The sequence below is a fragment of the Xylocopa sonorina genome, unplaced genomic scaffold (genome assembly GCF_050948175.1).
Source record: "Xylocopa sonorina isolate GNS202 unplaced genomic scaffold, iyXylSono1_principal scaffold0059, whole genome shotgun sequence".
Classification (NCBI taxonomy): Eukaryota; Metazoa; Arthropoda; class Insecta; order Hymenoptera; family Apidae; genus Xylocopa; species Xylocopa sonorina.
Window position 1 is genome coordinate 443,148 of NW_027490130.1, and position 15,423 is coordinate 458,570.

Sequence of the window (15,423 nt, forward strand, 5' to 3'; positions counted from 1 at the left end):
AAAAAAAGATTTACTGAACTTTCCATCTTTTCTATAATATTTGAAGTTTATTGGATGTACATAAATGTTTATAACAGAACTCTATAAAAATTCTCTGATTTTCGTAAATTTTCGCTTGTATTCTTATTTTTGTATATATGTACTTGAATACATTTTTTCGCCTCATATATGTATATAATATAGAGAATATCACCTGCAATCCTATTGATAAGTTTAGTTAGGGTTTTAGGATAAAATGCATCTGTATTTTTCGACATTTACATCTCTCATACTTTTTTAGTGCCATAAATCCAAGCACTGAAATCATATTGATAGGCGTGAAACCAAAAGCTCCAAATAACACCTTCCTTTACATTGATTATATTTCTGGGGCGTTACATATTTACATTTACGGTAATAGCTTTGAACACTTACTACACTAACAAGAAATAATGCAAGCGACTCTAGCATCATACATTTTATGCTATTTTATATGAGCAAATAACGTAAAACATTTTTAATTTTCAGAAAAGTTAAAATTTGTAAAAATGCAATTTTCCATGTTTAAGTCAAAGAATGTAGGTGATCAAAATTTTTTTGCCTGTGTATTATATTATTTATAGTGTTATATAAAACAAGTAAATTAATTATATTATGAAAAAAAACGTTGATGTTTTTGAAGCGTAAAAATATTTCTTTTAAAGGAATTCCTTCTATAAAGCTAATTTAATTTTATTAAAGCATTTCAGTCTACTTTCAAAAATACCAAAGTTATTTTAGATGATAAAGATATACAGATCAGTTAATCACAATGTACACTAAGTTAAGTAGTCAATTTTAATAAACTATTCAAACTCTTTTACTGCAACTGACTCAGCATCGGACAGTTTAGCAGTTACAGTTGCTAAGAGTTCTGGTGATATATTCATAGGTGTGATGTTGGATTTTTCAAGACTTTGAGAATTAACGTCCGAACTAATCATGTAAACTTGCAAGACACTTTTACCAGGTTCCTCCAAAGATTCCTTTGATAGAATAACTAAGGATCCTGGTTCTACACTACCAATATTTGGTATAACTGTTTTAAGGGAATTTGGGTGATGAGTTTCCGAATCAGGATTGGTACTACTGCCGATAGTTATACTTTCTGTAGTTTTCGAATTATCATCTGGTGAAACTGCAATTTCATGATCATCGAGACAATCATTTAATCTTTCACTATCAAGCGTATTTATATCTGGTCCTTGCAATTTTCTTATTTTTGGTAATCTTCCAGATCTTGTTGGTCTCACGCGATAAACTTCCGCATCACTATGAAAATTGTTACACGAACTTACTTAATGGTTCAGCATCATTTGTTGCAGTTAATGAAACTTTTCTTTTAATGTTTAAAAAACTCATTTTTTTACACTTTTAAATTTTATTTTACTTACAATTTGTTGACATCCATCATTTTTTCTGTATCTTTTTCATATTCTATTAAATCATATTCTTCCCTTTCCTCTTGTTCTTCCTCTTCTTTATCAGATGCATCCATTTCTGCAATACTGGATGCCACAATTCCTAAAAATTAATTAATAAACAAATGTTAAATTTATTAGACATAATGCAGTATATAAGTTGATAGATATATGTTAGTAAAATTAGTTAAAAATATTTAAAATATCTTTTTTTTTAAGTGCAGTGAAAATCCAGTATTCATATTTATTTTCTAACTTACTGCATTTTCGCTTTTTACTTGATTTTGTACGTTTCTTTTCTTTAGTTCTTTGCTGTTTCTGTTTCTCTTGTGCATTGAAATACTCTCTTTCTGAAGCTGTTAGTGAGGAAATAAATATAGTACATTATAATCCATAGATGAACTGCATACTAATAATATAAATTTCATCTTAAAACAGTGACACGTAAATATAGATAAAAAGACCAAAATGTAATTATCTAGTGAGTTCCCTTGCATAGAATTTCATTACAAATATTTTTCAATTGATAATTACTGAATAATGACATATTTAATCCTTCTGGCATACCATATATGATAAGTGTACACGCAGTTTGATAACATTAAGATCAGGATATATTTGTAAATAAAGACACAATAGATAGCTTCGCTATATTCTTCTTTACCTACATGTTCTTTATCTATTTTATGTAATTCATTCATCCAACGTTTTAAAAGATATCTTGTATAAAATAATATAATTCAGTTTCATTGTTCTAAAAAAGAAACATAAAGAGATGTGAAGTAATTTAAAATTAAATTTACCTATTGATTGTTCTAGTACTTCAGTATTGAACTCTTGATGGTGTGCAAGTGCTTTTTCAACCAAATTTCTATTTATTTTTTCTTCTTTTTTAAATTTCAATTTAATTTCTTGTCTTGTTCTATTTGGAAAAAGACTTTGCATCAATAGAAAGTCTGTACCAACTGTATTTAATGCTCTATAAAATTTTAAAGTTTCCCATTTGGACCATTCTTTACTTTTTTTACGCCGCTTATAAAATCCATTTCCACTATTATCATCATCTATAATTGCTTCTTTTGCTAGTACTTCTCTACTTTTCTTTGCATTAGTTTGTTCTATAATAAGACTTTGTTCATCTATTATTAATTCACCATTTGGCCCAACTTTCACTTGAGGTACTGGCATTGCGGATGATGGATCATCTTCATCTTCTTCTTCATCTTCCTGAAGTTCTTCTGATCTGCAAAAATCAATATTTGTTTATTGTTTGAAGTTTCTATTATTTTCAATTATTTTTTTCTTAAGGATCAGGTTATCTTTTCTTTTTATTTGGATATTATCAAATGCTACAGAATTTGAAACATTTTTTTATATTTTTTAAATATTTGCTTTAACATTTTAAAAGAGTAGGAATCCATACAATTTCTTTAATAATTCGAAGCAATACACTTGTGACAGTCTTGTCTTTAATGTTACAGTAACAGTACTTAATTACTTACTGACATTCCAGTAATTTTCTTGTTGTCATTGTAGATTCTTTAGTCTTCTTCATGGGATTAGTAATAGGATTATAATATATTAAATCGTACATTGTAAGTTTACTTCTGTCTGGAGTTTTATTTTCATGCTTTAAATGAAATTCTCTTCTAGCCTCTGCTAGTTTTCTTGCAGATTCTGAAACTAAAATACGTCTCTTCTGTCCTATTTTTGACGTTAAATTATTCTTGATATTATTAATAGCAACATCTTTTGTATTTTGCATTGATTGCACTGAATCATTTCTTATATTATTAGTAATGGTAGAAGGCATTTTTTTATCATCTTCAAATTCATTTGTACTTATTCCACACCCTTGTATACTGTTTCTTCTTATTCTACTACTGTCACAATCAAATTTTGGTGCTGGTTTCACAAAACTGCAGCGATTTTGTGTTAATTTTGTGGGAAAATCTAAAAAATTAAGAAATGTTTTTGTTATTCTTCATTATTTTTGTTACCTGCTAAATTTGAAAAAGGTTACTAAAATAGGTAAAAAAAGGGGAAGGGAGGAGGGATGAGGAGAAAATATTAATTTCAATTAGTAAAACAAAAAGATTTTATAGTATTATTAGAAGGATTAAGAAGAAACAGAAAAACAAGGAATAGAGAACCAATAAAACAGAAATGAAAAAGGCTAGAAGGTTAGGAAGCAGAAAAAATGTAAAGGACTTAATATACAATTAAGTCTAATAATACAGAACATTTATTCCAATCATTCTCATAATATTTTAGCTGTTTGCAGCAATACAACACATCTTCCCAATCTACATAATATAAACACAGAGAATGCAGAACAGGTTACAATAACACATTATACTCACTAATTTCTGTTGTGTTTGTACTTTCTACTGGCTGTACAGCATTTTTTTTTGGATCTTCGAAGTTTTGCATAAATTTAACTTGACATTCCTTACTTTGTTGATCAATATCCTTGCATTCATCTTGTATTTGTTCTGCTAACTCTAAATCATTTTGTATTTGTTTTTCCTGAAAAACATTTTCTACATTTTGTTGTGTTGTTGTACAGATATTATCAGATATACTTTTATTCTTCTCATTCTGTTGAGTGAAATTAGTAATTTCAGTAACAGGTATATCTTGTGTTGCTTTTCTTCGGGCTGGAACTGTGACCATAGCCTTTATACGTGCTCGTTTCATTTTTTTAATGTGTAAATTTATTACAATCTGCAAACATAATTTAATAAAGTTTAATACACTGATGTAACAATAACAGCACAAAAACATACGTTCAGAAGAATCTATTTTAGCATTGGAACATTTTATGAAGGAAATAAGTACAAGGTGGAAATAGTCTTTGCATATCACAGCATATTGATAAGGTATGAAAGATAGGTGCAATTAATAACAATGAACATACAATTGATAATGAAATACTGATACGGATAATGAAAGATAACAAATATGTACTTAGTCAAATTTAATTAAATTACATTATAAAAGTCAATTGTAACTTTTTCTAACCTCCAAAGTTACATACTTACTTATCAATATAGTTCTCACAATATATTTGTACCGTTGTTACTCTATAATGAACCGAAAACTGTTTATTAATAATGTTGGGGTATCTTTGAAAATAACTTGTAAATAATATACGTATATTGATTCTCATTGATTCTGTTGTTACGTGTGACACTAAACAAACTTAGACCCATGGCCGATTGATAAGTATGTATGTAATCGTTTTGCTTCGACTGTTTAGTGAGCCATCTGTGATCATTAAAATTACAATATAACCTCACTGTGCACCATACAATAGGACAACTCTATGCCAGCGTCTTTGATGTTACTGTTGGTCAAAATGGATTGCGCATGTGCGAGATAAGTAAGTTGTCACGTAATTTCAGTAACAGGTACATCATTACGATTGTCCCGTAACGTCACCTAAACTTTTGTTTCACTCGCATTTTACTTTTAGGCTCTCTTTCTATGTCTCCTCGACGTATTTTCACATCCAGTTAATCTAAATTTAATAAAAATAATAGTTGTATTATTTCTAATACACTGAAAAATAAGGGGAAAAAAGCAAAAGTAAAAAAAAATAAAAAACAAAATACATATGTTATAATATCATAGAGAACACAACGAATGGAGAGCCAATGGCAACGGCTGGAACTGCATCCGTGGTAAAAATCGGGCTAGGGTCACAGTATACAGTAGCGCAACTTGCCCGATTTTGTTACAAAATTTAATGCGCATGCGCGAAACAGGGCACCGAATCGCAGTGCCATCTGAACTTCTGCCTCACTTGCTCTTTAGTTTTTCTTTCTCTCTCTTTCTTAGCAAACAAAAAGACGATTGAATATCTAACCAAACCTGAAGCTGAATTTGGAGGGAATTCAATATCTGTTGAAAGCTGCTTGAAAGCGTTGAAGCACGTTCAAACTATTTCGAAGATTTTAGGAGAAAAAGGAAAGGAAGCAAAAAAGAATCAATTTAAAATAGTTGTTAATTTCTAAAAGTATTTTGATTAATAATTTAAGGAAATTGTTAATTTATATAAATATTTTAAATTATATATTCTCTTTGGAAGCACTTTGATCTTAGCTTTGTTTCAGATGTTGCTGCATTAATTTTATAATTAAAAAATGTGACATAAGAAAGAAGTCAAATTGTGCAATACTGGGATGCTTAAAACAATTCAACGTGAAGCAACATTATTTTAAATTTCCAAAGGAACAAGACAGGTATAACATGTCTTATAATATGCCTTATGATTTTTTGATGCCATGCTTCTTTTGAGTAGTATAATATAAATATATGTAATTAATAAAGTTAAAGCTAGCCTTCATCCAGATGCTGTTCCAACACTATTATTGGGACGTGATACTAAACAACAGTAAGTTTAATAATAATTGTTAGTTTGACATAATTTCATTTAATGATTAAATTATTTGACACAATTTAATTTAATAAATAAATTCTTTTCAGAGATAATACAAATGTAATTGCAAAACAAAATGTAGCTACAGAAAAAGGAGAACTATCTAGGTATGTGAAATTGTATTTCATATTTTTTTGTTATAATTTTATATACAATTTTATAGTTCTATAATATATATCTCTTTTGTTGTAGTAATACATATGCAGAAGAGGCTGTAAAAGTTGAAGAAGAGAATAGGTAATATATACTAATAGAATAATTAAAATTATATTTTATATTGTTTTGTAATTTTCTATACATATTTTTTTGTTTTAGTAATACATATGCAGAAGGGGCTATAAAAGTTGAAGAAGAGAATAGGTAATATATATTAATAGAATAATGAATTTATGTATTTTTAATTAGTAAATTTATAAATTATATCTAAATTATTTTCAGGAATACAAAAACCTCTAAAATAATTCTGCCAACTTGCCATTCTGCTGCTAGTAATTTCGAGACAGAAGTAATGAAACCTTTTTCACGCTTTTATTGACTTTCTTTTCTTTGATTTGTATCGAGGTGGATCGAGTAGCTAAGATATAAATCAATCAAAAGATTGTACAATGAAAGTATATGCAATTTTATTTTTTGTTTTTTGTCTCCTCTTTTGGTTTGTATTGAGGTGGATCGAGTAGCTGAAATATGAAACAAGAAAGGAGTTGGAAGAAATGAAAAATAGGTTGCAATTTTTATTAAAAATATGATATCTTCGTTTTTTTCATTAATGAAACCTTTACTTTTAAGATATTATATGTTTGTTACCGATATATTTGTATACATAGGTATTAAGTATATATAAAATAACTTTAAAATAAATTTTAAAATAAAATATACAATGTATAATATATTTTTTGTATTTTTCATTATATTTTTTCTTGTTTATCTTGTATAATATTTATGTTCTTACATTTTTATAGTTATAGTAACATGTGTATTTTATATTTTTTCGATTTTTGCTTTCTTTCCTTGTTTTTCAGTGTATTAGAAATAATACATTTATTATTTTTATTAAATTTTGATTAACTAAACGTAAAAATAAGTTGGGCAGATAGAGAGTAAAAAAATGCAAGTGAGATTGAAATCCAGGTGGCACTGCGATTTGGTTGCTTCTGTCGCGCATGCGTACTCAATTTTATGGTACACCGACATCAAAGGTGCCGACAGAGAGTTTCGCTACTGTATACTGTGGCGCTACTGTATACTGTGGTAGTACGATGATCGGACCATTCTTAAATATTACGGGCATCGCTCGTGGTACGACGGTCGCGGTTTGTAATTTGCCCCACTACAAATAGCACAGACAAGGCTCGTGATATATTCTTACTATCTCTTCATATCGTGATCAGTCAGAAGTTATTCTTGGTCACATTCGCACATCGAAATTTATTTTCATAAATTCTAGAGAAGCATTCCCACAAGATGTTTTCAAGAAAAAGATTTTGTGATGAGAGCAGTGAGAATTGTGCTAAAAATTTCTGTACCGAAAGTGACAGTAGTGATATTATACGTTCTGTTCAAGAAAAATGCATGCGATTAGTTCTTGATGGTACTTCTGACGACGATCAACTATCAGAGCCCTGGCTTTAGAAAGAAATAAGAAATAGTTCAAAAATCTGGGACTGTACAATGACTCCTGGCATAAGAGAGGCCTTACGTTAATTACGAGGAAGTAGATGAGAATTAGATATATTTAATATAATATTTGATGACATCTTCTGAAAAAATATTGTAATCGAAACTAACCGGTATACAAATCAAATACAAGCGAATCCACGCAGAACACGAGAAATCGATGAAACTTGGTTTCCTATAGATTCTAACGAAAGTAAAAGATATTTCGCATTGTCCATAATAATGGCACAGGTAAGAAAACCAAGAATACAAATGAATTGGTCGAAGAGGGCTGTTATTGAAACGTTGATATTTAGAAAATCAATGCCTTTGAAAAGATATCTACAAATTACAAGGTGTTTGCATTTCGCAAACAATAATCTGGTTGCCAATACAGATAAATTGAGTAAGATTAAATCTGTGATCAATTTTTTGAACCAAAAATTTAAAGTGGTATATATAATGAAAGAAGACATTGCTATTGATGAATCGCTCATGAAATTCAAGGGGCCTACCAAGCCTACCCTATAGGTAATTTAACCCATCAAAAAGGGCAAGGTTTGGCGTTAAATTTTATAAATTGTGTGAGTCCAATTCAGGCTATTGCTATGGTAAAATAAACCGTGATGATAGCGCTTCGGAAAGTGTTGTGAAAGAGCCAGTGTTGCACAGGGGTCATATTTTATACATAGATAACTGGTATTCTTCCCCCAAATTGCTTATGACATTATTGTTTAATTATAAAACAAATGTAATTGACATAGTACGTGGAAATACGAAGCATATGCCAAAAGATTTGTGTAATGTAAAATTAAAAAGGGGGGAATACGCAATAAGAAGCTGCAACTGAATACTCGCTATAAAATGGAAAGACAAAAATGATTACACAAGGATCCAATTGTACTCCAAAACCAAATTGTATTACAAAGTACAATAAAGGAATGAATAGAATTGATCTCCAAGACCAAATATTAGCATGCTTTCCAGTAATGAGGAAATACATGAAAGGATATAAACAAATTTTTTTTTATCTGTTTAATATTGGTCTTTTTAATTCATACATTTTATGCAACAAAATAAATAACGGGAAGAAACAATGTTATGTTGACTATAGGATCAACATAGCCGAATCACTATTAGAGAATATGCCAAAGCCGAATTATAAAGAACGAAGACAAAATATATTGACCCAACAGCATCAAAATTAAGACCGTCAAAACCTTGTAGAGTTTGCCAATAAAATAAACAACGTAGGAGTGTAAGAAATGCAAAGTTCCCTTTCATTTACCAAAATGTTTCGAATTGTATCACACCACTGCAGATTATTAATTTTGTATTACTGATTTTTGTATAAATAAATTTTTTGTAGTATTTGCATCTACCATTATTATTGCATCAGGTTGTTTTTACTTATCAAATATTCTACAGATATTTATAACTTTAGGAGGGCACCGCCGCTAATATTTATATTTGGCCCGATCATTGTACTACGGGCTATGCCCATAATATTTACTTTTGGTCCGATCATGGTACGGGCTACGCCCGTAGTTGTAGGTTAAAGGGTTAAACAGCGAAGAATATGTACAAAACTTAAGAAACATACCACTAATTTACCACGCATTTAGGAAAGCTACCAATAAAACCATCACCTATAACAGGAATACAGATTTCCAGAAATCCATCATGAGATTTAACTATAAGCTATCCAGCATAGACTTGAAGGACAAACATAGACACAATACAACAAAATATTGATAGCTATAACATAAACAACTAAAACCAAAGCCTGTTTTCAAAGTCAATGTAAAATATTCTACAAATCCGCAATTCTTCTTTCTTTTTCACTTACCCATATTATTTCTAAATAGCCACCACACGTTATAAATCGACTTCTTTCCTTCCTCTCGCTCCGTTCTTCTTTCTTCCTCCACCGTCAACCTTCTTCCTTTCTACATTATCCTCCTTCTTCTACCTTATCTCTACCCTGACCCAACATTAATTGTATTTACTTTATGTTCTGCCATTTTCTATACATATTCTAAATCCAATGTATATAACAATTAAGTCTAGTTTAAGTTGAACATAATGTAGCATTCCTTATTCTGCGTAGGAGACGGACGTACGCTCTTGACAGCGCTACCTGAACTTCAATGCTGTATCTTAGTGGACAGGGATTTTGTATCGCATTCATCCATAAAAATAGGGTGGGACGTAAATCTAACAATTACGATGAAAGGAGCGAAATTGGAAAACGAAAATTTAGACTGTACCATCGAGGCAAATATTAACTATTAAAAGCATAAACAAGACCAACGCGGTCAGAGAAGAAAAAAAATACAGTACGGAATAAAAATAGTCCGGAGGCACGAACAAACAATTAGTTTTAGACCCAGCAAACTCTCCTTTACAAGTAAGGAAAAACCGCGATCTATTTTAGATGAATAGACGACAAAAGGGATTTAGAAAAAATTAGGGACACACCATTAAGAATCAGAAAAAAAACGGAGCCCATTATAATAGTAAAAGAAAAGATCCCTTAGTGTATAAGGAGGCCGATTATAGGATTCGTAACACCGAAACAACCGCGGGCGTTAATAGAAAACTTCTTTCAAAGAACGAAGAGCCTTGACTGCAATAGGTATGTTATTGAAGGCAGCGAAGGATTTCAAATAATACAAATACCAGATAAGGAAGTAGTAGCAGTGGACGAAGTGCAACCATGTATAGCGAAAAGAAGAAAAAGAGAGAAAGAGGAAAGCTAACTTAACTAATTGATTAGGGGTGTATGTGAAGGATGTAATGTTATAATGATTGTATGTGTGTTTTATATGTAAGAATATGGGAAAGAGTGCAGATTATCTAGCAAACAGATTGTGAAGATTGAACTTAAATTTTGTATTGTGTATAAATTTAGCCAGGATGGTTAAAATACTTGACCTGTCGAAAGAGACCAAGACGGAATCCGAGTGAAGCGTGTACCATAAAACCTGGTCATCGTCAGAGAGCCAGGAAATTCCCGTAAAGGGATAAGAACAGAGTTCTTTGACGGGGATGAGAAAGTAGGTGTTGAAATTTCGAGAGGCACCTAATTCGCCAGGAAGGACAACGCCTATCCTAGATAGAGAATCGGCTATCGGAGAATTAAAAAGCGTAGGCGAAAGGAGACGAGCAGATTTTAGAAAGACCTGGAAGAGAGTAGATTTAGTTAGAGCTGAATAAATATACTATTGCTGTAAAATTAGACCACTGTGTATTATCCTTATAGTTATGAAGTATCATCTCTTTTATACAGGGTGGAGTAGTAACTATTAGCATTTCAGATATCTTTGAAACTATAAGGCTTACAGAAATTTTTGCTGATATAAAATTGCATAGTAAGAAGGAGGTCATCCGTTGGCGAAAATAGTTTTTTTGTAAGTGGAGGTATGTCGGACATTTGAAGGTCACCTTCACTTTTCTAAATGAATTGGTATGTTTTTGCTTCCGTATTACGATAGAGCATTTTAAAACCAGTTCAGTCACCAGTAACATAAAGCCATTGAAGGTCATAGAAAGTAGAGAACGGCGATAACATTTACGGTTTTGGTAGTAAATGAAACATACGTATTTTAAACAGTAGAGGAATGCGTAATATTTACCGTTTACTTCAGTGTGAATAAACACTGCTTGAAGGGTATTATAACAATTACAATTTGCGAGATAAGATACACATGATAAAATTAGTAGCAATACATCGAACAATCTGTTCCGACTGACACCGAGTAACAATAAATGTAGGGACTTCGAAAACTGAATTTATAATGCGTTTATAACAAAGCGGTTATTTTTGAGATTAATATTTTTACCATCAATAGTTAACGTTCGCCAACTTTGACAAAAAACTTTTATATAAAGAAAATTAACAATACGAAGCATCTCTTATACACGGAAAACGTAACATTAAACAAAGAAATATGTACACTATTAAAGTTCAGCAACACAGAATATTTCACATATACTCCAAAACAAGAAAAAGCTGTTACAGTATTATTAAAAAATCTAGAAGACGACTTTGAACCCGAAATAGTATTAGATAATCTAGAAGATCAACAAATCGAAAACGTTAAATTCCTATCAGTAAAAAAATTTTCAACGCAACGATCGAGAAACGAAGGGAAAAATCTGCCAATGTACCTAGTACAAATATCACAGGATAGTAAAATAAACAATTTAAAACAAATTAGAACTGTGCTACACTCCCTAGTCACATGGGAGAAATTAATTAAAAAAGACCGAATACAGTGTAAGAGATGCCAACGTATCGGACATGTTGCATTGAATTGCAATCTAAAATATAGATGCGTGAAATGCGAGCTGCCGTACAATCCAGGAGAATGTCCGCGATCTAGTAAAATGGACACTGACGTAAAAGGCGGGGTAACGTCAGAGCCATTGTATTAATTGCAAACAGTACGGGCACCCTGCTTCCTATCGAGGATGCCCAAAGTTAAAAGAATTAAAACGAAAAATAGAGGAAAGGAATCAACAAAACTGGACCAAATGAAAAAAAAAGCCATTGCATACAATAATATAGTAAAATCTAATATCTCGTACAGCGCGGTCACATCAAACAAACCAACCGTTCAAATTACGGCACAACGAAAACACAAACACCCATAAACATAAATACAAACACAAACGCGATAAATCAACCCTCGTTCTTAGATGAAATAAAGAAAATTATTGCGCACACAATCAGCACACAAATCGCGAAGTTAGCCGATAGTATCACAACAACCGCGAACAAAATAGATATTATCGCAGAAGCCCTCAACATAAATTGGTAAAATGCCTTCCAATTCGCAAACTCAAAACCAAACAAATAAATTGATTTTACACGACCTCAATATAGTACAAATTAACGTAAACTCCATAATAACGAATGAAAGAAGAGTCACTCTCCTGGATTGTCTAACTAAATACAAACCGGATGTAGTTTTGTTATCGGAAACAAAACTAAATTCGAGACACAAAATTAGTTTTAACAATTATAGCTTGATTAGAAGAGATAGAGTAAACTCAAAACAAGCAGGAGGTACGGCAATAATAATCCGTAACGACATCAAATTTAAAAACATCCAGCCATACTGCGTCAAAAACAGTACCTGTTTCGAGTCCACAGTATTAGAATTAAAATTTCAATACAACCGCAAACTTTACCTAGTAGCGGCATACGCGACTAGCAATTGTAAGAAAGAATTTATGATGAAACTAAAAGAACTTTTCGACACCTTAAAATTAAATAAACCGGACAACTACTACATACTAGCCGACGATCTAAACGCCAAACATCATGCATGGGGAAACTCAATTAATAACGCACGCGGGGTCTCTCTGAACAAATGGATCCTAGAAAACCAAATCACATATAAAATAGAACTATACAGAACAGCAGTCCCCTCCTATCCAAAAAGCGGTGCATTCATCGACCTTTGCCTCGCTGATAATAGAATTTCCTACCTCAACACGGAGGGGCCTAACCTGCTTAAATCCTTCAAATAAGACAGCGGCCACAGAGCTTCCATACTAACCATATCTATATCATCGACAGAGTACTTCCTATTCGACGAGACAATCCCACTAATCAAGTATGACTTCAGCAGTACTGACTGGACAACATTTAATGACTTTTTAATCAACCACCACCAGCAGATTATCCCCAATAACAGAAATTTAACGACAAACGAAATTGATAATCACATTGATACACTAAACAAAAGCATCCTGCAGGCTATCGAAACCACTGTCCCGCGAATAGACCATGACAAAAACTCCACAGACAAATACATTACACCTAAAATTAAAAACCTCCGAAAACAAAAAAGTTACACAATCACCCAGATTAACAGATTGACGAACCCATGGAATTATACCTCAGCCTACAACTCCGTAGTTAGCATGTACAAAGAAACACTCAAAATAATTAGATACGAGATTAAGAAAGCCCTTCAAGAGTCAATAAGTAATTACTGGTCAAGAAAGGTTAGTAAAATCTCCATCAAAAATCCCAGCGAACTATTCCCGTCCGTAAATAAACATCCTGAAAATCCACACCTCCAACACAGATCTCCTAAGAAGAGCCAGAATCAGCCCACAAAATCTACCGATCGAACACGACAGACTTCTTATCATAAACACAGTTCACAAGCTAGACGTTCTCGGCACCTATTTCGAATCGGTCCACACCTAAAACGCACACATGGGAAAACCACAACTCTCCAATTTGATCCAACAGAAAGTAAATTCTCTGAGACAAAAAATACAAAGAGACAGAGACGAGAACATTACAGTATGTACATTCACAGACTCAAACGCAGCAGACTGCCCAAACGTGAAGTCAATCCCTACCAACTTCTTCACCTCATTTGTTAAGCTAGAGAACACCTTCAGAAATTTAAATAATAAAAAATCGGCAAGCTTTGACGGAATTCCGAATATTGTATTAAAACACTTACCGCGACAATACATATTCCATTATACAATTCTTTTTAACAATTGCCTACATTCGGCACATTTTCCGGCAGCTTGGAAGACTGCCAAATTAATAACAATCAAAAAGAAAGGAAAAGACAGTAGTGACCCTAATAGTTATCGTCCGATCAGTCTTCTTCCAAACATTAGCAAAGTCTTCGAAACCAGTAAACGATTCGATTGTTAACTTCAGCAACTCGAGCGATATAATTCCTGAATGCCAATTCGGTTTCCGACATAAACATTCCACAGTTCACGCGATCACGAAATTTACATCCGATATTTGCTGGGCCAGGAACGCGGGCGACTGCATCGGAGCAGTGATGATAGATCTAGAAAAAGCATTTGACACAGTCTGGCTGGATGGACTCTTTTACAAACTCCTCAAAAAGGATTTTCCTATTCCTTTGATAAAACTTTTATGGAACATGCTACATGATAAAAAATTTTACGTAACAAACGGACCATAAAAGTCAAGTAGAGCTTTCAATATAGACAATGGCCTACAACAAGGCACGGTGAACTCTCCTGTCTTGTTTAATATATTCATAAGCGATCTTTTAAGATTATACGGCCTAAATAACGGCGACAACAAAATGGCAATAGCATTCGTGGACGATCTTCTAATTTACATCCGCGATAATAAAGTTTCAAAATTACAGATTCAGTTACAAGAAATATTCAATAAGCTGCAGGATTACTTCCAAATCTGGAAACTAAGAGTAAATATAAATAAATGCGAAACGATCTTGTTCAGACCATATATATCGAAAATCTCGGACGCGAACCAAGACGTAAGAACATACGCCTCGAAATTTCACATTCGCGACAATAGTAACACGAACAACAAAATATCACGGAAAGACATCATCGTTCGTTACTTAGGCCTTCATTTAGATTTTAAATTAAACTATAACGACCATATCCTAATCCAAATAGAAAAAGCGCAAAAAGCCTTCCTTATCTACAAAAGACTCTTTTATTCCCAAGACCTCGATAAATGCGTTAAAATTCTCTGTTACAAGATATACTAGTAAGACCCATCCTGACGTACGGCTGCCCCATCTGGTTCAACATTAGCGCAGGCACCATGGAAAAGCTACGGATCTTCGAGAGGAAATGCCTGAGAGCCTGCCTTAACAAATACGGATCACCGGAATCCAACTACAAGAAAATGATCAGCAACTGCAAACTCTACGAAGAAGCAAAACTTATCAGGATAGACTTGTTCATATTAAAGCTTATAAGAAACCACTGGTCAAATATCAATAATATAACGTCCAATAGCTTCATCTACAGTTCCACGTATCCAAATCCATTGTACTTTGCAAAGGCAATGAAAACCGGATACACTCCACCTGAATCCTTTATCTACCT

The 15,423-nt window shown here is 32.3% G+C and overlaps 3 protein-coding genes across 3 annotated transcripts in view; 1 reads left to right on the forward strand and 2 right to left on the reverse strand.

Moving 5' to 3' along the window:
• LOC143432211 (protein krasavietz-like) overlaps window positions 1-15,423 on the reverse strand; it is a 215,391-nt gene that overhangs the window by 51,816 nt on the left and 148,152 nt on the right. The window lies entirely within an intron of this gene.
• LOC143432204 (uncharacterized) lies at window positions 662-4,179 on the reverse strand. Its single transcript, XM_076908967.1, has 6 exons — window positions 3,803-4,179; window positions 2,942-3,392; window positions 2,243-2,682; window positions 1,700-1,795; window positions 1,413-1,542; window positions 662-1,290 (listed from the first exon to the last, which is right to left on the reverse strand). The coding sequence occupies exons 1-6, from the start codon at window positions 4,137-4,139 to the stop codon at window positions 825-827; spliced, it is 1,920 nt and encodes a 639-aa protein (XP_076765082.1). The 5' UTR covers window positions 4,140-4,179; the 3' UTR covers window positions 662-824.
• Window positions 12,364-14,516, forward strand: LOC143432225 (uncharacterized). Its single transcript, XM_076908996.1, has 4 exons — window positions 12,364-12,991; window positions 13,079-13,864; window positions 13,896-14,213; window positions 14,299-14,516. Exons 1-4 carry the CDS (start codon window positions 12,364-12,366, stop codon window positions 14,514-14,516), a joined length of 1,950 nt encoding a protein of 649 aa, XP_076765111.1.

Coding starts and splice junctions, on each gene's coding strand:
- LOC143432204 (XM_076908967.1), bottom strand. CDS start 4,139: ATGAAACGAGCACGTATAAAGGCTATGGTCACAGTTCCAGCCCGAAGA. Junction 3,393..3,802: donor TACAAACACAACAGAAATTA/GTGAGTATAATG, acceptor TTAATTTTTTAG/ATTTTCCCACAAAATTAACA. Junction 1,543..1,699: donor AAGTAAAAAGCGAAAATGCA/GTAAGTTAGAAA, acceptor ATTAATTTTTAG/GAATTGTGGCATCCAGTATT.
- LOC143432225 (XM_076908996.1), top strand. CDS start 12,364: ATGCCTTCCAATTCGCAAACTCAAAACCAAACAAATAAATTGATTTTA. Junction 12,992..13,078: donor CCCCTCCTATCCAAAAAGCG/GTGCATTCATCG, acceptor CCTTCAAATAAG/ACAGCGGCCACAGAGCTTCC. Junction 13,865..13,895: donor ACAGAGACGAGAACATTACA/GTATGTACATTC, acceptor CAAACGCAGCAG/ACTGCCCAAACGTGAAGTCA.